The sequence below is a fragment of the Salarias fasciatus genome, chromosome 9, assembly GCF_902148845.1.
Source record: "Salarias fasciatus chromosome 9, fSalaFa1.1, whole genome shotgun sequence".
Lineage (NCBI taxonomy): Eukaryota > Metazoa > Chordata > Actinopteri > Blenniiformes > Blenniidae > Salarias > Salarias fasciatus.
The window spans coordinates 2570465-2594171 of NC_043753.1; the positions used below are offsets into that span (position 1 = coordinate 2570465).

Consider the following 23707-nt stretch of genomic DNA (forward strand, 5'->3'; position numbering starts at 1 on the left):
CCGCCATAATTAAAGCCCAAATTCCTCCACTGCCTCCCTCGCCGCCGTGACACCGGGATTCTGCTAATTGCAACTGTCAGAAAGGGCATAAATGCTCCGTTTTTTTTTTAATTTTCTATACTCGGCAAACATACCACATTTTCTGAGTTCATTTTCAACAAATAAATCATCAACTGTGAAGAGAACCGGTTGTTTAAAAGAGGGAGGAGGAGGAGGAGGAGGAGGAGGAGGAGGGGGAGGAGCGTGTGGCTTCCAGCTCCGGCCGAGCTTAATGCCAAAAAGTGTTTCATTAATTCCAAACGTGGTGATCAAGTGGCAGCTGAAGGGCTCAGGGAGGAGCAGGTGGAGGAGGGAAAAGCAGGCGCTCTCAGTTGATTATCCCACTTCACCACAGCGTTACTCCCACAATGCATTTGGCAGCAGGACGCGGGTGACGGGCGGCAGGATACGCTCTGCTGGGTCTGGATTGGTCTTTACTGGAGATATTTAGGGTCTGACTGAAAAACTGTAGTCTTTTTAAAGAACAGAAGAAGAACTCAAATCTTAAAGAAAGGCCTCATAGAGTAATGTTGGCACCTTTAGCTTTAGCATTAGCACTAGGGATGTCCCGATCAGGTTTTGTTGCCACCGAGTCCGAGTCCTATCATTTTGAGTATCTGCCATTTCAATTCCCGATTCTTTTCTAATATAGTAAAATATGTACATTATCTATAAAAATAAAAAAAAAAAAAACTAAAAAAAGTTATGAAAAGTTCTCTTTTTATTTTCTTAACGTCAAAAAAACAACACATCTCTATAATTACATCTTTCTGTAGCACGGAAAACCTAAATACATCTCATTTAACCCATTAAAGCCGGGCGCACATTACCGCTGCAGCATGCTTCAGTGTGCAGCAGCGGCCAGAAACCTTCAAGACAGAGTTAGGAGGCAGTTGCAGCAACACGACCTGGACCCGGGAACCAACAGGATCAGTTCTGCATATGCGCGAGTTTGATGCATTTCGATGCCCAAGAAACAGCTGATCAGCGCAAAGAAGAAGAAAAAAAGACCCGGCGTCAACGGTAGAACTGTGCAACAGCGCTTCCGGGTTTAATGATAGAATTGTGCAACAACGCCACTACCGTAAACGCGTCCCGGCTTCAATGGGTTTTAAAAAGGAAATTGAAGAAAAAATTAACATATGTATCCAACCGAGGTCCAAATCGGGAGGAAACTTCCGATCCCGAGGGAGTCCGTAATCGGGGCCGATTTCCGGACATCCCTAATTAGCACCAACCTTATTAGTCTAACTCAGATCCGACACAGGAAATGTCTCTATTACCATCAGCATGAGCTTCATCCTAATTCATCCTATTCTAATTCTGATCTCCTGACCTGGGAAATGTGTCTTTGTTAGCTATGTTAGCATTAGCCTGAGCAGCGTTAGCATTAGGTTTAACACCCTGACTATAGACTGAGACCCTGCTGCTGGAGTTAGTCTGTTTTGCTTTTCTCTGCTTTGTTTACAGTCATGATGAATAATGTGAACAACATGAACACTTGAGACTGAGTTAACCAGAAAAGCCGGTTCCATTTGGAGGAAAAAAAGGAGGCTTCGGCCTCATGAAGGAGAGCAGAGAGAAAACCATCAGAACAAAGGCCAGGCTGAGAGAAGTCGTCTTAACTTTGATGTTTTTGTGTTCATCATGTCCGATCTTTTATGTCGTATCGAGCTGGAAACTGGGAAATAATATAGCAGGTAGGAGCTCCCCACTGGATGAGGGAAAGAAACAACATCTGCAGAGAATGACAACTTATCACATTAAACTTTAAATTAAATTATTACAACTGGAATACATAATATATAAGAATAATCATTAAGCTGATAGCTTTTTGGTTTCTTTTATGGAGGAGGAAAATGAACTTTAACAAGAGATATTTAATTGATTACAGATACTGTTATTTGTCACTTACATCTTTGACAAATACATTTAATACATTTTTTCACTTATTCATATATTTGTTTATGTATTATTCACTTATGTATTATGTAGTTATTTACATATTTATTGTCAATCGCATTTTTTAATATAGTTTTTAATATTTAATACATTTTTAATATAGTACATATCCCCCCCCGCCCCCCACATGGTGTAATACACCCAGTTTCCAGCAGATGGCAGCAGAACAACAACATCACAGCTCCTTCACAGGAAACGTCCTGAATTGATTCTTTCTGCCTCATAAAATCTGTTCTTATCTGCTGAATTTCACCTTTAAAGTGAAACAGCGTGTCAGATATTGTTTGCAACAGTAGACATGATTTTTGAGGGATCATTTAGGAGTTTAATCTTTTTGTTTCATTTTTAATGCCATTTTTAAGGAGTTTCCGCTGTGTTCACTACGTTTCCATTTTACTTATCGTCTCAAATCATTCACTCTTAACCATTTTACCATTTTTAACTGTTTTGGCCATTTCTTTCATTTCAGGATATGTGTTTTAGGTTTTTTCCCCCTGCTATTTAAGGCATAAACATTCTAGTTGTCGTAGCTATTTTAACTCTTTGGTTTGTATTGATTTATTTCTTTTAAAACATTTTTAGCTTTTCAACCTTGTTGCGATTTCAACCTATTTAGTCTCTTCTACCCTTTTTTAAGTCATTTTAGCCTCAAGACAAGAGTTCTTTAAAAAAAAAATAACTAAAAAAATAAGAGGTTTTAATGAAACATGACATTTTTGGGTTGTGGAGCTCACGAGTCCAGAGTCCTGCTCTGATTGGTTGGTGAATGTTAACAGACTTTAGAGAACTTTAAATTTCTGGATCAGTTTTTCTTTTCTTTTGTTTACGACACAAAAAAGAATCTCCACCGTTTGCAACCAACAATGTCAGGATGTGGACAATTTCAACACAATAAAATCAATGTTTTTTTTTTATGTACAGCCAGAATAAATTAATGAATTCGTTCAACATAACATCCATTGTACTTCCTTTCAATTAGAAAACTACAAACAAATCTTTTTTTCCAAACTAAATCAGTTCCTGTTGGTGTATTTTTACAGTATGACTTCAGTCTCATCATTTATTTTTGGGGCAAAGTATTTTTTTTTTAATTTTCTTTTATTGGAAAGCTGCTGAAAGGACCATAATGTTGGTCACCATGGATTATTATCAGCTGTGTCTGTCTTTCTGAAAGTGACAGGAGAACATACAGCCCTGAAAGTGTTGAAACTCTACAAACTCAGCTATTGGCTGTTGTATACATTTCAACACTAATTTAGATTTTTCTTTTTTTTTTTTTCATTTATTTTGAGCAATAAAATTCTTAATACAAAGCTTAGAATTCTAAAACCATCCTGCAGAGGCTTTCTTACTTTAAAGCGACACTAAGGAACTTTCAGTTTTCGTTGATTTGGCGGCGCCAGTGGACAAAAGCGGTAGTGTTTGCCTGAACGAATGCTACAGTTCCCATGAGGACCAGCGCGTGGCGTCGTAAAATGCTGCTCCCGGTGGCATGCTGTCGGACTGAACTCGCCTACAGTTGTTTCCAGAGGCTGTGTGAATGACGGATAACAACGAGGTAATGAATCTAATGGTGGCTAAATGTTATATCATGATGTGATGCATGCCGTAAAGCAGTCCGCACATTTGGAGTTTTTTAGTGAGCAGGGTTCCTACCACCCTCCTCACAGCTGCTCAGTCCAAGTGAAAGCAATGCTGACGCCCTCAGCCCATGACAGAGGGGTCATTCAACTAGTTGTAAGTCGATGTATCATCACAAAAGATAATAAAATGTTTTATTAAGGTTGAAAAGTTCCTTAGTGTCGCTTTAAAGATGTTTTTTTTGTTTTTGACAGATGATCCCTTTGTTGCACATTGATCTGTCATTTTTTTACAAATTGTTCCTCAAACTAAAGTCTTCTCTAGCAGGAAAGCAAACGATGGGAAATTGACTTTTTGCACGTAAGTTTCATTGAAAAGTATTTTAAAGTCCAGCTGCGGCACATCTGCTGAACTCTGTGAGGAATTATGATTTTATGAAAGAACTCTTCTCCTTCATTTACCTTGTCTTTGATTAAATCGACATTTGAGGCTCATTAAAACTGTGCAATTCTTCAGATCACACTTTTTTAAAAAACTTATTTTAGCTTTAAGGAATAAAATCAGTAAACAGACTGTTTATTTCCTCAATAAGCAAAAACAAGAAGTGAATGAAATGTGACTGAAAGCGGGGAAACGGGCGCGCGCCGTGCGCGTCGCGCAGCATCACCTTGAAGGACGGGATGCAGGAAAGCGAGCGCTGACGTCAGCGCGTGCACGCGCTTATCGCACGCGCCTTGTTGACGTGAGCCTTGGTAGGTGGAAGGGGTGGGGGGAGGGGGGCAGAGGAGAGACTGCGCTCTGATTGGCTGATAGACTCTGGTACCCAGCTACGTCAGAACAGTTACATTTAGAGAGGATGTACCGGAAGTCAACCCTTCAAAGTAAAACTCTTTGAAGGATTCTGACTGCGGTTTTGTAAGTTTCTGTGGAGTCAAACATTTAGGTCCGACCGCAGGCCGAATCCGACTGGAATGACTCAATATTAGAAAAAAAAAATTAGATGCATTAAAATAAATAAAGTAAAACATTTTCAAACCACTGATTTTATTTGTCGACTAACAAATTAACATTTTAGAATTTACTGCATGAATGAACAAATGACTGATTCATTAATAATATTAAACGTGTCAATATTTATTAATGAAAAAACTAAACGACTTGCAGTAATTATTTTTAAAAAGTACACTGTTTATTCAGTTAATTTAAAATTGTGTTACTGTAGCACCAAAAACAACACCAGTCATTTCAAGACACTTTTGCATAGATAAAAACAATAATTCTACACGAGCAATGATAGAAATGGAAAAACTAACTCCTCTTTAACAGGAAGAAACTCGCACTAGATTCAGGAGACTTTCTGCTGCTGTGGTTGGGTTTACGAAAAAGAAAAAAGGAAGTCAAAGATTGAGGGGAGGGAAAGAACAGGAATGATTATTATTGTTGCTGTTTTTATATTCTAAGCCTAGTTAATTAAATCAAAATAATAAAAGTAATGTTCCGCTCTCGCGGGCCTGTAACCGGAAGTGGTCGCTGCTCCCGTCTCGAGCTTCACGCTGGTCCCCAGAAGAGGAGAAAGAGGAGAGGATGTGACCGAGCCTGACGTGCCTCCTCCGGCCTGACTGTGTGTGTTTCCCCGTCTCCACCGTGGACATGGAGCCCAGCGGACGTTAACCGGAGGAGCCCCTCTCTGCGTGGAGGATGATCCGGCGGCCGGTGCTTCTTTCCCAGGTGAGCGCTCCTCCATTGTGTCGGTGGATGTCAGCCTCCGGCGGCGGCCCTGCGCCCCGGATAACCCGCGGTATGCGCCCCCCCTTCCCCCTCCCCTCCTGTCGCGATGCTCCGGGCCGTGTCAGCACCGGGAGGGGAGCGCAGGTTCCTCCTCCCGGTCCGGAGCTCTCAGACCCGCGGCAGTGCCTGAATAAACCGGCCTCTGTGATGTGGTCCTCCTCCCCACCAAACCTCGTCCTCCATCAGCCTCATTTTCTACCGCCGCCAGCTCGTGACAGCATCCCGGAAAACTCACCATTTTCCTAATTTTTTTTTCTAAAATGTAATCGTATCGAGGCGTTTAAAGTATGCCGAATTGAAGATGAGACTCGACTTTTAATAAGCAAGTCGTGTTGGTTCATTTAAATTCTTGATATTTTCCAGTAAACGGCGCAGTGTTAAAGTAGCGGATTTTGTCAGTGAGGTTTGGTGTGAGGAGTTCCACTCTGGAGATGCCAGGCCCCCCCAACGCCCTACTTTCCCCTGGTTTTTGGGGTTGCTGTGCGGAGAGGATCCCCCCTCTTTCTCTCTCAGTGTGTGTGCGTGCGTGTAAGTGTGTGTGTGTGTGTGTGTGTGTGTGTGTCCATCCTCCAAATCCTCTTAAACTCTCGCCCCACATGTTTATTCTCCTCTTGTTTTTGTCTGTAAATCACCTGCTTTGCTCTGCTGTCTTCATAACTGGCTTCATCACTGAGTTCCTTCCTCCAGTGTTCATCTGGAAACCCTGATTTCAGGTGAACTGTCCTGATCCAGGTGTTTGCAGCTCCTGTTTACTTCCTATGCAGACGTCTTTCGGTGGTTTTCTGTTCCTGAATGCCACACATTTCCTCTCCAGATATTTTTATCACGCTCATAAATATTTCAATTTCTCCATGTGTGGTTTGTTACCAGTTAAAGGTGCAGGATGCCATTTTTTGAATAATTTTCTGGGAGGGGAAAGTGACAGCTGTCATAGTGTATTTCCATTGGCTTGTTGTGTTGTCCTGAATTTAATGTGTGAAAACACTGTCCAAATGGATTTTAAGGAAACATATCTGCTGATTATTTGGTCAAAGTATCAGTATTGGATGAGTTTGGTATCAAGGATAAAAGTACGTAACTCTCCATTTTCTCCCCTTGTTTATTTTTTTCAAATTTAATGGCAATTATTGGGAATTTCAATCTCTGTCACCATTTTTCTCAACCTTTGTTCATCCTTTTGACTATTTTTTTCCTCGTTACCTGTAAAAGCACGTTGCAGTGACTCATTACTGCCGCCCAGTGGCCGGGAGTGGAATTGGTTTTCTGCAGCGCTCTGGTGGTGCTGTTGGACCGGAGAGCTGCTGTAGCAGGGAGAGTCTCCGCAGTGGCTGGCTGGGTCCCAGAGGTGAAGCCAGTCCTGGCAGCAGATCCGCGCTCTGACACTGGGATTTAGATGAAGGAAGTGTCGCCTCGTGAACTCCCTACGTCTGACTTGATGACTGAAGATGAGCGCAGATTCGTCTTCGAGTGACTCAGCCTCTTTTCACCGATTAGCGACTCGTCTTCACTGTCAGACCTTCAGGAGACCGAATCACTGCGACTGATTCAGTCTGATGTAAACAAAGCTGAAACGTCTGATCACACCCAATACTGATTTATCCTACATTTTGATGTTGCCCCTAAACGTGTCACACGTTTTAAAGCGTCCAGAACGGGCCAGCTTCAGTCTTTCTGGAAAATCAGAGGTCAGGAATGAAACCTTTTTGAGAGGCTACCGGAGTGCCTTTGAGGAAAAACGGCTGTAGACTCAGTCTGTGCTGCAGTTTGATCAGATCACATCAGACGTTTTACAATTCAGTCAGTAAAACACAAATCAAACAGTGAGAGTCATTCATTCAGAGAGGAAGGAACCTTCCAACCTTCACACCTTAAAACCCCAGTGGGAAGAGGTCAGTGGTGGGATTACAGAATCTTCCTCCCTCTAACATCCAGATTACAGAGCATCTTCCTCCTCTGAAATCCAGATTAGAGCATCCTCCTCCTCTAACATCCAGATTTAGAGCATCCTCCTCCCTTTAACTCATTTGTTGGTACATTATTTATTCTCCAAATCACCGTATGGGTTTTAATTGGATTATTTTCATTGTGACACTGGATTAGACCTTTATTTTAGGGATGAGTTTTTCAATTTTCTGCATCAACAAAAAGAAAAGTTGTTTCGATCATAAAATGGTGAAACCGTCATTTTTAGGATGCTGTGAATGAAAGGAAGAGCAGCAGACGCAGATTTTCACCCTGCAGCTCATTTTTCTGCGGTTTGTTTGAAACTTCAAAGCTCCGGCGCGCCGAATCCAGAGCGGAGCTGCGAGGAGAGATAACGGCCGGTCGGCTAACGCGTGTTTACGTGGAGCGCAGCCGTGAATCTGCAGGAGAAGACAGAGGCAGAGGGTCGGGTTGCAGAGAGCTCTCAGATGGAGCGGCGAGGAGCTGCGGCGCTCATCAGGGCTGTTTATAGGGTTTGTATTGATTCCCAGAGTGCGTCAGAGCCGGACGGCCTCCTGCTGCCAGCTGCTCTCATCAAGACGCTGGACGGCGTGGACGACCGCTTCACGCCATGAAATATCCAGGAAGTGGAAAGACTTCAGATATCTGAAACCTTCATGACCAAAAACTTAGATTTCCATCAAATGAATTGGCTTTGAACCACAAAACATCTTTAACATTATAAATAAATATTACATGTTTTATTTTTTTTTTGACTCTTTCATCCATTTGAACCATTTTTAGCTCTTCACCACTTTCACTGTTCAGAACTTTTCTTTTATTCAGCTCTCATTGGCTGTAACCAGTGTAACACATTGAAAATGTGGTAATTTCCTGAAAGCTTCAGGGAGAAATTACAGAGCAACTGGAGCGGTGAGTTTTAGAGCCCTGATCTGGGCTGTTTACATGGAAACTAATAGGTCTTAAGACAAAGAAACTGTCTGAAGACATGTTAAGTTATAGTAAAAGGTTATTATATTTCAGTTTTTAGGTAACAAGTCTAAAACACAAGAACAGTTTTTACTTTTCTGGGTTGTATTTCAGTGTTACTTTTAGGTTTCAATTGCTGAAGATTCAGTTCAATTCAGCTTTATTTATATAGCGCCAAATACAACAGAGACATTTCCAGGCTGCTTTTACAGAGAAAACCCAACAGGTCCACTTGGAGAAGCAAAAGCGACTGTGGAAAGGAAAAAACCCCTTTTAAAAGGAAGAAACCTACAGAAGCAGGTTCAGAGGTGGCGGCTTTCTGCTGTACCGGTTGGGGTGAGGGGACAGAAAGGGAGAAAGAATGGCCGGGGGAGCAGAGAGAGGGAGATGAACAACAGTTTCCGGAAGGAGTTTGGCACAGACCTGTACATTAGCATGCGTTTGTCATGCCGGTGACTGAAGGTGACGGATGTTTCCCGCTGTGGGACGTCACGGCTCTGGCGGCCGGCGGTCAGTACGCCACCCCTCCTGCCTCACGGCCGAACGACGTGCCCCCCACCCCCCTCCAGCTATACGTCCAGCTAACAAGCCCCTTAAACTCTGCCTTTGATGAAAAGTGACCCATACAGAATAAGTTCAGCCTTAAATCTCTGCTCCAGCCTCTTCTGCGACTCCCAGCATGCACCAGGGTTGGCTGGAATAGGACACTGCTACAGAGGAGGGACCGGATCGCTGAAGGACGACTGCAGAAATCTGCTCTCGCCAACAAATCATGTAGGAAGCACAACAATAGTTGTTTTTTGTCCCATTAAGACCCTTTTCATCCACATCAGTCTCACAGCTGGTCTTGATTCCGGTTTGGGCCGGTTCATTGCCGTTCTGGATTGCACTGCCCAGTTTTCCACGTCGCTGAAACGATAATCATGTCATCTCGAATGCAACTAAGCCTTAATTACGCCGGTCAGAACAGTGAGGAAGGACAAGAGGGGGCATTTCCCTGGAGACGCCGAGCGCCTGCGTTAGCGGGGCTAACCACACCGCCCGCCGCCACGGTCACGCGGAGCTAATGAGGATCTCGGGATTTGAACGTGACGAGGTGCGAGAGTCCCGCACCCCACTCGTTAGCGTGCGTTCGCCAAGACATCGGTCCTCCCGCCTCCTTGAGCCGCTCGGCTAATTGTTTGAGGTTTTCCCAAAAGACGGAGGCGGGATTCAGGCCCGGAGCTGCTTCTCCCATCTTTCATGTCGGATTATCCTTGTTTCATAAAGTTTCAATCGTATGATATTTCTGTCACCTTCCATCCATCAGTAAAACCACCATCGGTCGATTGATTCACCGTTCCAGAACGTGAAACACTTCTGGATAGTCGCAGAGCCAATCTGACGAAAAAAGTTAAGTAGAATTTAAAAACAACAAGCAGCATCAACAGTGTGAGGAACTGTTTACTTCAACAGTTTTAGAAAAGTTGAGTTTTCTCCGATTGCATGAAGATTTTCTACCGTAGACCCCACCATCATCTGCGTATGTGGAGATGTTTCTCATTACTCCTGAAGTTTCAATCGTATGATGTTTGTCTATCACCTTTGATCCATCAGTAAAACCATGATTAATTGATATGAAACATTTCTGAAATGGTCGCAGGACAGAAACAGCAAAAAAGTTAAGTTGAATTTACTTCAACAGTTTCACAAGAGTTAAGTTTTCTCCGATTACGTAAACGTATTCCACCGTAAACCATCATCTTCTGCATATGTGGAGATGTTTCAGACAGATCCACTTCAGACCAACATGTCTAAGAAACAGTTTATAAAAGCTTCAGTGTTTACAACGTGCTGTTCACTCGTTCATACTCAGCTGGTCTTGTTACACAGAAACAGCTCCCCCTTGTGGCCGCACTGGAAAACGACATCGTTTTCAGCATTTCCCTGCAAATCATTTTCAAAATGTTGCCATCTAAATGCATAAAACGGTTGCATTTTCTCTTGAAAGGGGGATGAAATTAATGAATACTAATTATTAATTCATTAGTTGATAATAAACATTAATCTGGAAGTTGTTTCTAAAGAGTTTTAATCAGACGATGGCAGCGGCCGGATCGGGCTGACGTCTTCTTCCTTCACAGACTCGTCTTTTCTGTTGCGTCTCCACGGAACACGTGACCACGAAACCCGATGACATGTTTTTGGAACTTGTTTTCAGTTGTGTGTGTGTGTGTGTGGTGTGTGTGTGTGTGTGTGTGTGTGGAGGTCACTGTGTCTTTGTCTCTCTGTTTCTTCTGTTTATCCATCTGTCCTCCTTCCTCAATTATTCATCGTGTCCGAGACGAAGTATGAAGACACGATGAAGAGGATTTTGATGATGATGATGATGATGACGATGATGTTCCACCAGCCGCATTCACTGCTCTGTGTGTGTTTTTTGTTTGTAACACGCCGCCCTTCTCCTCCCACTCCCCTCAGGTTTTGGTCTGCTTTGGGTTGACTGGTCATTATGCTGATGCAGCTCTGTAGTTTCAAGGTCAGTGGCCCCCCCCCCCCCCCCCCCCCCACACACCCACACACACCCCCACCAACACTCCCATGTGCCTGCCTCCCTCCACCTCGGTCTCGCCGTGCGTGGCATTAGGGAGTTTTGGGGCGGATCTCCACCGGCGCCCCCGTCACGTGGCGCTGGGTTAGCGGCGCTCAGACCGTGCAGTCAGGCCGATCCGTCAGGCCCGGCTGAGCCGTGCCCCGGAGCCGCTTCCCAACTGGAGCGTCCTCTGATCCGAGCCAAACCCCCCCGCCCCCTCCTTTCACATTCGGACTCTGCCGGTAATGATGGAGTCTGGAAAAACTCACAGTCAGTAACTGAATTCTGCGTATTTTGATGGGAATTTTAATTTGAAAGTGCAGTTTAGGGTCAGTTAAACGTCCTCTGAAATCAAATTACCGCTTTCGTTTTCTAATCACTCAGGATGCACCGATACTGGTATTGATACTACTCGATGTAATCGCAACCAATAAACAAACGCACACACGCACAGGTAGAACATGCAAACAGCACACAAAGGAAGATAAAACCGGGAACTCTTTTATTGTGAAGGCTAGTGCGAACCACTTACCAAACAGCTCAAGAACACATTCAGTCGGTGAGAAAAATATTGATGATATTGACACTTTAATTACATGAGTTAATCAAAAATATGTGGAAATAAACTCTATTTTCAAATATTGATTATCTACTGATCCCAAGATGTTGAATATTAAGTGAAATATATCCCATAATAATAAAGCCTACAGAGTGAATGTCAACATGTCGAGATGCATGCTGGTTTTACAGGTTTCTCTTAAAGTAATATAAAGACTGACAGGATTTCTTGATGAATTAAATCCTAATCTGAAGGAGAAGTGAATGAAAATGAATCCACTCAGTTTCTACGACACAGAATCTATAAAGTCTGCCGACATTATTTCTTTTAAATGGTTCAATAAAAACATTACCCAGAATCGTCCGCTGCATGTGTGTTTGTGTGCACGTCATGTTGTGCACGTCATGTTTGTTTCTCATGTAGCGTCTGGATGATTGTTCAGTTTGACTGTTGTGTTTGTGACTTTTCACTTTCCACCCGTTAATCTCTCCATCCTGATGTTTTCAGTTTATTTGTTTTTCAATCATTTGACTGAACTCCTGGAAGGTTTAATCCACAGTGATAACAACCGTGACCTCTGACCTCGGACGGGGTTCAGGATGCATTCAGGGTCCTCTGCTGCGTGTGGGACATTTCCCTTCCTGAGGTCTCCCTGGTTGGGATCATCGCCTCAAACCGAGCTTTCAAAAAGCTGCCGAGCTGCTGAAACGGTCCCGACTGGGTCCGGAGGATTAAATCAAGTCGGCTGTTTGTCTGAAGCCTGTAATCTTCAGCAGGGTCACCTGAGGACGAGCTGCTTCCTCTCCAGCCCTCCAGCGCGCCGCCGGTGGACACATGCAGTGAAACCCACCGACTGGCCACAGTTTCCTCTGGGAATCAGTGAATTCACACTTTCTCTCACACTGCAAGAGTGGAAAATAAACACGTCTGACGCTCACGTGATAACATTAGATATTTTTTTATTTGACATCTTGTCTTGAAATAGACTGAGATCTGAAACGTTTGAAGACGATGCAGTTGGCATGCCGGGCCACTAGGGGGGCTGTTGGTTGCTTTTGTATCAGGAGGCGTTTTACTTGTTAAAACCCACAGATGAATGTGAATATTGAGATCTGATTCCACTCTAAACACTGACAATGAGAGAATATGGACATTCGATTGGTTTATTTTGTTGTGAATTGATTTAAATACTAAAATTCATACGTTTATACAGTGAGAGGTCGATCACTTCTTTCAGTTCATAGGAATGTGATGCAGGAAGTGCATATTTTAAAGTGCTTTTGCTTTGAAAAGGGAGGAAGTGTCAGTGCTTCTAAGCCGTTTGTACTTCAGATGCAGTTACAAAGTAAAAACGTTTAACGGTCATTAAAAGATGCAGAGTTCACAAAGTAGCCTTGGTTATTTCAAGAAGCTTCCACCTCATTTGTCAACTGCCACCACACTCTGGAGGAATACTTTGTTATAGTCCATCTCCTCTTTCATTTACAGAAGTATTTTCTGCGGCGTGCACGTGCAGTAGATGCACTTCAAAAGAGTTACGTCTTCCTCATTTCCTCCTAGACTGAGTCAGATCATTTTCAAAAAGATCCACCTGTCGAGACGTTTTCCAAAAGCTGCATGTTGAGCAGCTTCAGCACCACTGTTTTGTAAACTTACACCCAAAAGGCTGCAAAATTTTCCATTTTCACTTCAAAACATGAAGAAATTGACTAAATCCCTCGTAGCTACCAGATCTGGTCCCAGTCCAGCAGTCAGGTTAATTTATCCCGTCTCTTGTTCTGGAAAGGAATGGAGCTGAATTCTGAAGAGTTTCAGGTTTGACTGATTAAGAAACTATTAAAAATAAATCAGCACATTTTCGAACAACTGTAGTTCAGAAAATTCCTCAGATTTACCTCGGTGTGATGCAGAACAGTGACGCTGACTCTGAACACACCTGATGCAGGTGAGCTACAGTATTTCTGCAGGAGCCTGTTTGATTCCCTTAGCAGCGTGAAGCCGGGGAAGTGACCACGACGCCGCGGTGGAAGGTTTTGGCCGAGCGTCTCTTCCTGCGTGGAGGAAGCTTCTTAAAGGGGTTGATGGGTGTCAAACGACCACAGTGGGACTCCATGTTTCCCTTTGGCACATGACCACAGACAGCTGACCGACCGGCTTCACGCTGCTCTGACAGCTTGTTCTGCGTCTGCTGGACGACTGAGACGGACGAGCAGACGCTCTGCTGCTCTGCTTCCAGCTGGAGACTCAACATGCATGAAGGAAGCTCCAGTTTCAGCCCGTCACAATAAAAGCTGCAGACCCACTCCTGCCTTCTGGTTCCTCTATAATCTGCCCACTTCTCCCGTTCCGTTGCAGAACTTGTACCAGAATCGGTTCCTGGGCCTGGCGGCGATGGCCTCCCCGACCCGTAACGGCCAGACCCGGCAGCGCTGCAAGGACGCCAACCGCCACAGCTACGGCCCCGAGTCCTTCGCCGTCAACGGGCTGAACCAGGAGGCCTTCATGCTGGGCCTGTCGCGCTCCACCAGCGACACCGACCTGGTTTCCCCGGACGCCCGCACCCTCGCCATCAGCTCCTCCCACTACACCGTGGGCCAGTCCGAGGACCTGGTCATCACGTGGGACATCAAGGAGGAGGTGGACGCCGGCGACTGGATCGGGATGTACCTCATCGGTAAGACCTCGGCCGTCGCCGGCTCTCGGCGCTTCAGACCAGAACTGACCGGGTTCCCGTCTCTTCCAGATGAGCCGCTGTCGGAGAACTTCCTGGACTATAAGAACCGAGGCATCAACGGGTCTCACAAGGGACAGATCGTCTGGAAAATCGACTCCAGCGCCAACTTCAGTGACGGTGAGTGAATCTCAACGTCTCCGTAAAGACTAGGAAGCACCTTTTTCACTGTTTGATTTTAGTTAAAGAAGGTGTTTCCTGTGATTTTTGGTCACAGCTGAAGGAACTGAGGACTCGGTCATATAAATATGGCCGAAGCTTTGTGAATAGACCACGTTTTGTTCTTCCTGCTGGTGTTCCCGTTCACGCCGTCAGGCCGCGACAGGGGGAGTTTTTCCATGATCTTAACCTGCCGATGTCCCCCAACCTGTCTGTGCTCTGGTCTCCCAGATTTCATGTGATCATATTCACCTGTCAGCTGATCGTTGGATGTTTCTGCTCCACAGCCGAGACCCAGGTCTGCTTCAGGTACTACCACGGAGTCACCGGGGCCCTGAGGGCCACCACGCCCAGCGTCACCATCAAGAAGGGCCCCGTCCCGGTGAGTCCCGCTTCGTTCTGTCGTCATGTCCGTCGAACTCATCGGGATGTAAGCCCCTCCCACGTTAGCAACGCTGCAGCAGTTAGCACAGCGCTACATTAGAGGAGCTTCACTTCCATTAATACAGCCCCCTCTAGTGGCCCAACAGGAGAACTACATTGTTTTCAGAGTGTTTTCAGGGACGTCCTGATGGGATCAGTGGACATCAGGTCGGGGCCGAAAATGGCCGTTTTGATTGATTAGTTATTGGCAAATGAATCTGATCACCTCTTCGATCGATCTTGTGTTAGCAGCTTTCTGTTGAGCGTCGTTTTCCACCTGCTGGAAACCGACGAATAGTAACCATGTTTTAATCTGGAGGTGAGCTGGCGTTCTGCCAAGTGATGTTCGAGTGCGAATGAAACCCGGTGGGCTAGTTCACCTGTGGCTAAGCTAACAGCTGACTGACACTGGTGGCTAAGCTAACATCTGTAAGCTAACAGCTGACTGATACTGGTGGCTAAGCTAACATCTAATGTCTAAGCTAATAGCTGACTGACATTGGTGGCTAAGCTAACATCTGGTATCTAAGCTAACGGCTGACTGACACTGGTGGCTAAGCTAACATCTGGTATCTAAGCTAACAGCTGACTGATGGTGGTGGTGTATTCGCAATAGCAATATAAGTATCTGATCGGGAAAGTATCGCTACCAAAAAGTGTAATCGGGTAAACGCTGCTGTGTAAACGTGAACCTTTTCTGAAACGACAACTAAAAAATGACGCTAAAGGTAGTCTTGTAAACGGAGCCGCTGCTGTGTGAGTCCCGTCTCCTTCCATTAATCAATAACGGCCGTCGCTGTATTCATACGCATCATGTGGAAGTGAGTGGAGAACCCGGGCTTGAGGAGGACGTCCGGCAGCCGTCCGTCAGTCGTCCTGCTGTCAGGACGCCGTCCAGCCCGGCGATTGGATTTCCATGGCTGCTTCCCATTCTGCTGCTGTGGGAGCCTGGAAATGCTGATGGAACCAGAACTTGATCTGTACCGGCTTCCTGAGGACAGAGGAATAAAATAACCGGCTTAGGAAGGAAGACAGAGGCGGTGGAGGGGTGCTGAGAGCACGACCGACCCCGAGCAGGTAGCGTCATTCAGGACGAGGACGAGCGAGGATGACGGCCGGCCGGCGGGCGTGATGGACGGCATGTGTCTCCAGCTGGGACTGCTGCCTCCCCGGCGCCCCAGAGGAGCCAGGCCAGGCGAGCGCCTGGCTCAACGTAACTATCAGGATTTCCTCTCGTTTTCTCGGACCGGAGGACAGATTCAGCCGGTCGCAGCTTCTGAAATGTGATCCTGTGAATGTAGGATGTCAGTTTGACTCTCCGGTTCAGAGCTGAGACGTTTTACCTGAAAGTATCGCCGGTTTCGTGTTGCTGCTCTGCTTCTGAACAGACTCGCCTCTGGCTGAGGCTTCAGTCTGAGGTGGTCTTTCACCGTCAAACCCATCATGAACTGCTTTAAAGTTGCTACATTCGACTTTTTGTTGTTTGAAATTGTTTTGGAATGAATTTGATTGAATTGTGGGCTGGTTTTAGGGTTTTCTTACGTCTTCTTCTGGTTTTCTGGTTTTCTTATTATTCCGTTCTGGTTCTAGGTGTGTTTTCTTAGTTTGTTCAGTGTAATAAAGTGGTTATAATCTAGATTCTGTCAGGTTTTGTTCTGGTCGACAGCAGAATCTGGTTTTTGGGCTCGTTTTTCACAACGTTTCAAGTGAAATGCATCGTTTTAACATTGTAGTTCCCTGAAAGTTTCGTGTTTTGAAAATGGTTTCCATGGAAACGCTGGAAAAGATGTGGTTTTCATGTTGTCCACTAGTTGGTGCTGTTAACTGACTAACAATGGAGAAAACGGACATTCGTATGGACAGAACACCAAGTTGGATTGTTATTATAGTGACTATCAACTTTAAAACTACTGAGAGGATCTGGACTGGGACCAGGACCAGCAGAATCTGGACTGGGACCTATGACACTCTGGAGATCGCCGGACGCTCCGGGTCTCAAAACCCACCGAGAGCTCCCTCAGACGCCGAAACCTGACCTGGAATCAGAGCGGGGGATAGACGGGCTTCCTTCCTTTTCCATCATTTCAGGCTCCTGCCGCTCTTCCAGGACTCATGAATTGGACACGGTGTGTTCTCAGAGTCCGTCTCCGTCTCGGCAGTAGATTACGTAAAGCGAGCCGGACAGATGAAGACTCTGGCCGGGTTCATCGGGAGATTAGAATCGGCGAGGAGAGCCGTGCCGCCGCTCGCCGCTGCAGATTAGCATCTCATTAGAGAGAATTGGTCCAAACATCTGTCATCCCTCGTCCCTCCATCTCGCCGCCGCTTCACTTCCTCCCGCCGTTGAGTCGGCGTCCCGAGTGTTTAGAGGAAACGCCGCAGGCTCCGACTGTCTGACGGGAAAAACTACAATACCTGCATTTCTGTGTGTCAGAATAAAAGAGCAGGAAACAACTCCAACACCAACGGACACCATGTCGTCAAATGCTCCAAACCAGGAAGTAACAGCAGTGTGAACAGCACTCTGGGGAGCTGACAGGGGTCAGGGGTCATGCTCAGGGACCCACAGTGGCTGAGAACGTTTATCGATAAAACACGGCAGAAATGTGAGTCGGCCTGCCGGTTTAGTGATGCGTGGCAGGAAGTGAGGCTTCGATCAGCTCAAAAGTACATTTACACACTTTCAAAATAAAACGGCGTGATGTGAAGGTGACTGGATAACGGATTTTAATCAACGACGTCGAGGCTTCTTCTTCATGTCAGTGTTCCGGAGCTGGAGCGTCTGAGCGTCTGGGATCCTCCCCGGTGCCGCCAGGTGTTCGTGATCGGGCCGTCGCGGTTCGACTCGCTGCCGCCGTTCACCAGAACTCTGAGACCCGAGCTTTGTTTTTCCGCTCCGTTCGCTGATCTCCAGTGAGATAAACTTTGCTTCAGGCTGGATTTCGGTGTTGGTTTGCTGGTTTTCGCTGTTAAAAATGCAGAATTGGTGAAAGTGAAGCTTTTCTGCTGTGAATAATTGATGTGAGAGAGAAGCTCCGCCCCCTTTCCGTCTGTTTTCCAGCTGACTTCCTGGTTGATGGCGGCTCCTGTAAGATGAGCTGAGCAAAACATTTCCCCTGCATGGTGGAGCGGAACCCCCCCCCCCCCACACACACACACACATGCATACACACACCGCAGCAGTATTTACACAACACACACCGCCGCTCCTCACCTTCCTGGCTGCAGGATCAATGTCAGGATAATGAAGACAGAGTATTGATCAGGGCCTCGGCCGGAGTGGAGCGTCAGAGGAGGACGATTCTTCAACACACACGTGTTTTATGATGTGTGTGTGTGTGTGTGTGTGTGTGTGTGTGTGTCGTTTATGGTTTCCTCACCTGCAACGCCGCTGCTTCCATGGCGATTCAGCGTCCTTGTCCCGTCCGAACAGATCTTCATTCAACCTGTGTGTGTGGTGTGGGTGTGTGTGTGTGTGTGTGCGTGCGTGCGTGCGTGCGTGCGTGCGTGTGCGCGTGTGCGTGTGCGTGTGCATGTAGGTCCTGAAGCCGGTGGTGAGTCCTGAAGTCAACCACAGTCTGGGGAACAGGAGGCTCATTAACTTCTCCCTGTCAGGTAGGCCTCACACACACACACACACACACACACACAACACACACACACACAGTCTTGTATTTCTATCCTTGGGGGACCGTCCATTGACTCCCATTCATGTCTAGCCCCTAACCCTGACCCTTACCCTAACCCTAACCCACACCACAACAAAGCCTAACCCTAAAGAAATGTTTTTGCACTTTTACTTTTTTCAGTAACAACAACATGGTCAAGAAAACACTGTTTCTCCTACTTAGGACCGGAAAAAAAGTCCCCACAAGGCACGTCGTTCCACGTTTTGCTATCCTTGTGGGGACATTTGGCCCCGACAAGGATAGAAATACGAGAACACACACACACACACACACACACACACACAACCACCTGGGTTTTCTCTCTCCTCCTCCTGAAGCCCGGCCGTCCTCACATGACCCGTCCCCCGTCCTTCTGGTCGTCATGCCGACGCCGTTTACCTGCAGCAGCATGACAAATCAGAAAGAAAAAAAAAAACGTCTGACCTTCACTGACCTTCACTGACCTTCACTGACCTTTACTGACCTCTTCAGTCAGGAAACGTCACCCGATGGAGACGATTCTCATGTCTGATTGAAGTTCTGCTCAGCAGTGTGAGCAACATGTCAAAGCAGGGGTGTCAAACATAAAGCCCGTGGGCCAAAACTGGTCCACCAAGGAAATTAAAAAAAGGAAAAAAACCGCCCAAACATCTGCGACGCTGCAGTCGAAGCTAGCTACTGTGAGCAAACTAGCATTAGCGCCAAAACCACGCCAACATGCAGCAGCTGCAGGAGTGTTTTAGAGACTCACTGTGTTTTGTATCGTTTAAAATTGGCTTTATGTTGACATTGTGAAACTGTTGTAAAAAGATATGGATTTAAAAAAAAATGTACTCTGCGACACAACAAAGCAAAAGTTTAAAGTGAAGTTTTAAAGGTTTTACGGCTCAATTTCACCGTTCTGGGATCCTCAAGATGAAGTTAGGCTGCAGAGCTAAAGAATTAAAATGTGATTCATCCCAGAAATCAAGTGATCTATCGCATTGTTGTGCATTAAATTAAAAAGTCAATTTAAAATGTTTTTCTCACTCGAACCTTGAATCCAGTGTTTGATTCCTGGAAGCTGCTGAGAATTTTCTGAGAGAGTGTTGTGACCTCCCGGGTTCCGGGTTCCCCCCTTTAGACCTGCAGGCCGTGGGGCTGAAGAAGGGCATGTTCTTCAACCCGGACCGTACCTGAAGCTCTCCATCCAGCCGGGGAAGCACAGCATCTTCCCCTCGCTGCCGCACCACGGCCAGAGAGAAACTCCGGGGTGGCAGGAAACACCGTCAGCCCGCAGTGGAGCGCCGAGGTGGGACGCACGCACACACACACACACACACACACACACACACACACACACACACACACACACACACACACTGTCCTTACATGCTGTCCAAACACGCTGATTTAAAAAGCTGTGTTAAGAAGCTGCATAAATATAGTATAAAAATCTAATCTTGAAAGATCCATTATCTGGATTTAATTAATTTACAAAGTGTTTAAATTAGTTAATTTCCACAATTAACTCAGCTATAAAGCAAATATTGAACATCCTTTTTTCTGAAACCCCCAAAAATGGGATAAATATAAAAAATGTTTGGTTTGCTCTAAGTCTGTATGTAACGGTTAATTCCGGATTTATAAAAAAAACCTTAGTTTTTCGATTTTATCTCAAATCAAGACAACAAGCACTATGTAATGGTTTAATTTAGACAGGAGAAAGAGCCCTGCTATTGTTATTTAGAGGAATTGCTTCCAAATTTCATGTTTTATGATTTAGTTTCACTGCTGAAAAATGATGTTTTGCATGATTTCACCATAAAGTTGACTTGAATTGAAATAAATTTTATACTTGCAAGTTTCGTTTCCACCAGGATTCATAAAGACAGGTTTTTATCCCAAATTCTTACATTTCAAATTCTTTAGTTAAATATTTCTCTCTGTTTAGCTCAGTTCCTCCCTGTTTTAAACATTTAAACTACAAATTTCAGTCTTAACCCTTTACTCCTCCGTCACATTGGCTGCCTGTTTGCTGCTGTTAACGTTCAGCTCTCTGGCTCCGCCTGGTGGTGGGGGGTGAACGACGGCACAGAGAAAACATCTTTAATTTAAAGAAATATTAATAAATCAATCTTCAATGAACCTTTAATGATCCTAAATATTGTGAATGTTGGGGAAAAGCTCCTGTGTGGAGAAATGAGACGACAGGAGCCTCTTTGGTTTCAGCAGCAGAGGAAGAAGAGGAAGAAGAAGATCAATACGATCCATGAAAATCTGCTTTCCTCTCTGAAACAAACCTGATCAGAGCATCGACCTTCTCATTAAAGCCTTGTTTTTCTTGGAAAACACGACATTTCTGGAGGCTTCCTGTCGGATCGATGACGTCTGGGGGGAATGTTTCAGCCTGACGGACGGGGAAAGAGAAAGAGGCTCTGAACGTTCGGCTCATTCAGGCTGTGAAAGACTCAAACTGTCACAGTTTCATGATCAAACAGTCTGATCAGAGTCTAATTAACTGGATCTAGCTTCTAAAAATGTCAGACATTAGTACCTAATTTGCATTATACTTTAGTTAAAGAGCTTTAATCAATAGAAACAATTGAGATCTTTAACTCATCTTCAAAACCACAAAATGAAACTTAAAGGGATACTTCAACATTTTGGCAAATTGGCCCATTTAGCGCAATTATAGACACATAAAAAGACACGTTATAATCCTCACATTCACTACGCTGTGAAATATTAAAATTACCAGATTTAGTTGTTTATGCGAAGATTGCTAAGACGGAACTACTTACTAAACATGGCGTTTTCAAAAGAAAAAGTAGTTCCCAGTATTTGCTTCAGTGTCGTAACGCTACAATATCATTTGTTGGTGTTCCACAGCGTAGTGAATGTGCGGATTATAACGTGTCCACCAAAGTGTTTTGGGGTTGTTGGATGTGTATCTGATGAGTTTGACGAGGGGAACCAAAAATACCATCCACTTCCATTGTGTCCGTCCCGAAAACCTTCCCCGACTACCTCTGGATAAACAAAAGCTCGCCCTCACAAAAAAGTAAGTATGCTGTTCGAAATGACTAAGGAATTGCGCTAAATGGGCCAATTTGCCAAAATGTTGAAGTATTCCTTTAATTGTCTCTGCAGTCAAAATTTCTCTGCTGTTCAAACATGAATATCTTTGATAAATCTATTTATTTCAACTCAGAAAGGTCAATTTCAAAGACGAACAGCTGTGATTGACTTTAAATTACTGGAAAATTTGAGTTTGTTCTGGTAAATTTAACACACTTTTCTCACTTTTCAGACACAAACTGTATTAGTCTAAAACTGAGGCTTCGTGGAAAAAGTGTCTTAATGTCAAATCGGATCAAATAAAAAGTCTTCATGGCTTTTATTGTGGTTTAAACTCTAGACAAAAATTATCACAAAATCAACACAAAAAGAGAAAACTGAGATAAATGTCGTCGTCTGTTCTCGCTCGTCTGGAAGCCGTTCACTCAGCTGATCAACATCAATACATTGATTATTAATGTTTAGGTTTTACCGATCGGAAACTACAGTGTTTCTGCAAGTGGACTTTTTCCAAACAGTTTATTATCTGGGTTTATTCTCTTCTCCACTTCCTTCTTCCTCTCGTTTATCAATCCCCTCTTTTCTGCTTGTGAAATTGGTAGATCTGCGAACGTTTGAATCTTAAACAGAAACTAATTTTGATCCATATTCAGATTTTGATGGTTCTCTGGATCCCAAATCCTCACAGAATCTGTAAATATCAGCCTCAACCACAATATTAATGTCGTATCAGTGAAAAGGTTCATTTGGGTTCATCCCTGCTTCAAATACCAAATACAGAATATCGATGAGAATAAATCAGGATCATTGACAGGTTATTGATCCGGTGCCGTGTTAGTTTTCCTTGGAGAAACGCTGCGTCATTCCTCTTCCCGTAAACTGATGCGGATCAATTTAATGTCCAGTTAGTGGTTTTCCTCTCTGGCTCTGCTTCTGCTGAGGAGTTAGAGGAGAAACCGTCCGGCTTGAGGAAACTTCGCTTTGGCTCGAAGCTCCGAGACGTCTGGTCGTCTGCAGCGGGGAAACTTTCCTGTCGTCTCATGGTTTTTACCGTCCGACCAAAGCGTTTTTAAAAACAGCCCAGTCATGAAAAATCTCTTCTTTCAGTTATTACACCTTTATAACACAGCGGGATTTGTAACATTGGTTGCTTCAGTATCTCTGTGCAGTAGATTGGGATTAAAACTGGACAGTTTCAGGGGTTTGGGGAGTTTCCATGGCGATATGGCGAGCACAGCAGGTGGCGGGGGGATTGGGGGGCAGGAAGGTCAGTCAACAGATGGATCCAGGGTGGAACTCTGGGTATCGCGGATAAAGTGGTGAAAAGAGCCTCAAACGGATCCAGATACAGGAAGTCTGGGAGCCACTGTGACCGAGGAGCGAGTCCTGGACAGGAAGTTTACGTAGAATGAACTGGGAGCTTAGGAGGGACCGGCAGCAGAAAGACCTGGACCGCATTATCAGTGGAAAGTCTTGGTCTGGGGATGCTCTGGTCCTGTTCTTGACTAAGTTTTAGTCTTATCTTGGTGTTGGTATACTGTTATCTTGGTCTTGACTGGGTCTCAGCCTCTCAAAGTCTTGGTCTTGGGGTGTTCTGTTGTAGATCTTCTCTGGGCCTTGGGGTGCTCTGGTCTTGGTTTTGACTGGGTGTCGTCACTCAAATTCTTGATCTTGTTTTAGTCTTGGGATGCTCTCATCCTGGTCTTGACTAGATCTTGGGCTTATCTTGGTCTTGGTATGCTTGTCTTGGTCTTGACTGGATCTCAGCCCCTTACAGTCTTGGGATCTTCTGGTCGTGGTCTTGGGATGTTCTGGCCTAGGTCTTGTCTGGGTCTTGGGGTGCTCTGGTCTTGGTTTTGACTAAGTCTTGCTCTTATCTTGGTCTTGATATAACCCTTCAAAGTCTTGGGATGTTCTGGTCTTGGTCTTGACTGGGTCTTGGTGAGGTGATCTTGACGGCACCCCTACAGTAATGTGGGACCTAGACCAGGTCCTGAGGAACTCCCTTATGAGAACATGTGATTCAACTCATCCACAACTAGAACAAGAGGACTTTAGCTCTCATTGTATTTGGTTAAGAGCAGTTTGTGGAGGGTGTGGCTAACCGTTGCTAATTACTTTTAATGAGTCAAAGACTCTCATGTCTTTCTCAAAATGATGTTCAGATTCAAACTTTGGTGTTTTGGACTGAGAAATCCCCCTCAGAGTGCTCTAGGATACTCCTGACTGGATCAGGTTATGGAATTGGACAT

General features: G+C 45.0%; 1 protein-coding gene across 1 annotated transcript in view; it reads left to right on the forward strand.

Moving 5' to 3' along the window:
- The first annotated feature begins 5149 nt into the window (after positions 1-5149).
- The window catches only part of LOC115394464 (E3 ubiquitin-protein ligase HECW1), a 34909-nt gene continuing 16351 nt past the window's right edge, over positions 5150-23707 (forward strand). Inside the window, 8 exon segments of the mRNA XM_030099782.1 lie at positions 5150-5310; positions 13770-14088; positions 14158-14265; positions 14592-14686; positions 18267-18342; positions 19519-19560; positions 19563-19628; positions 19631-19686. Coding sequence (XP_029955642.1) covers positions 5281-5310; positions 13770-14088; positions 14158-14265; positions 14592-14686; positions 18267-18342; positions 19519-19560; positions 19563-19628; positions 19631-19686 — 792 coding nt within the window. The 5' untranslated portion in view covers positions 5150-5280.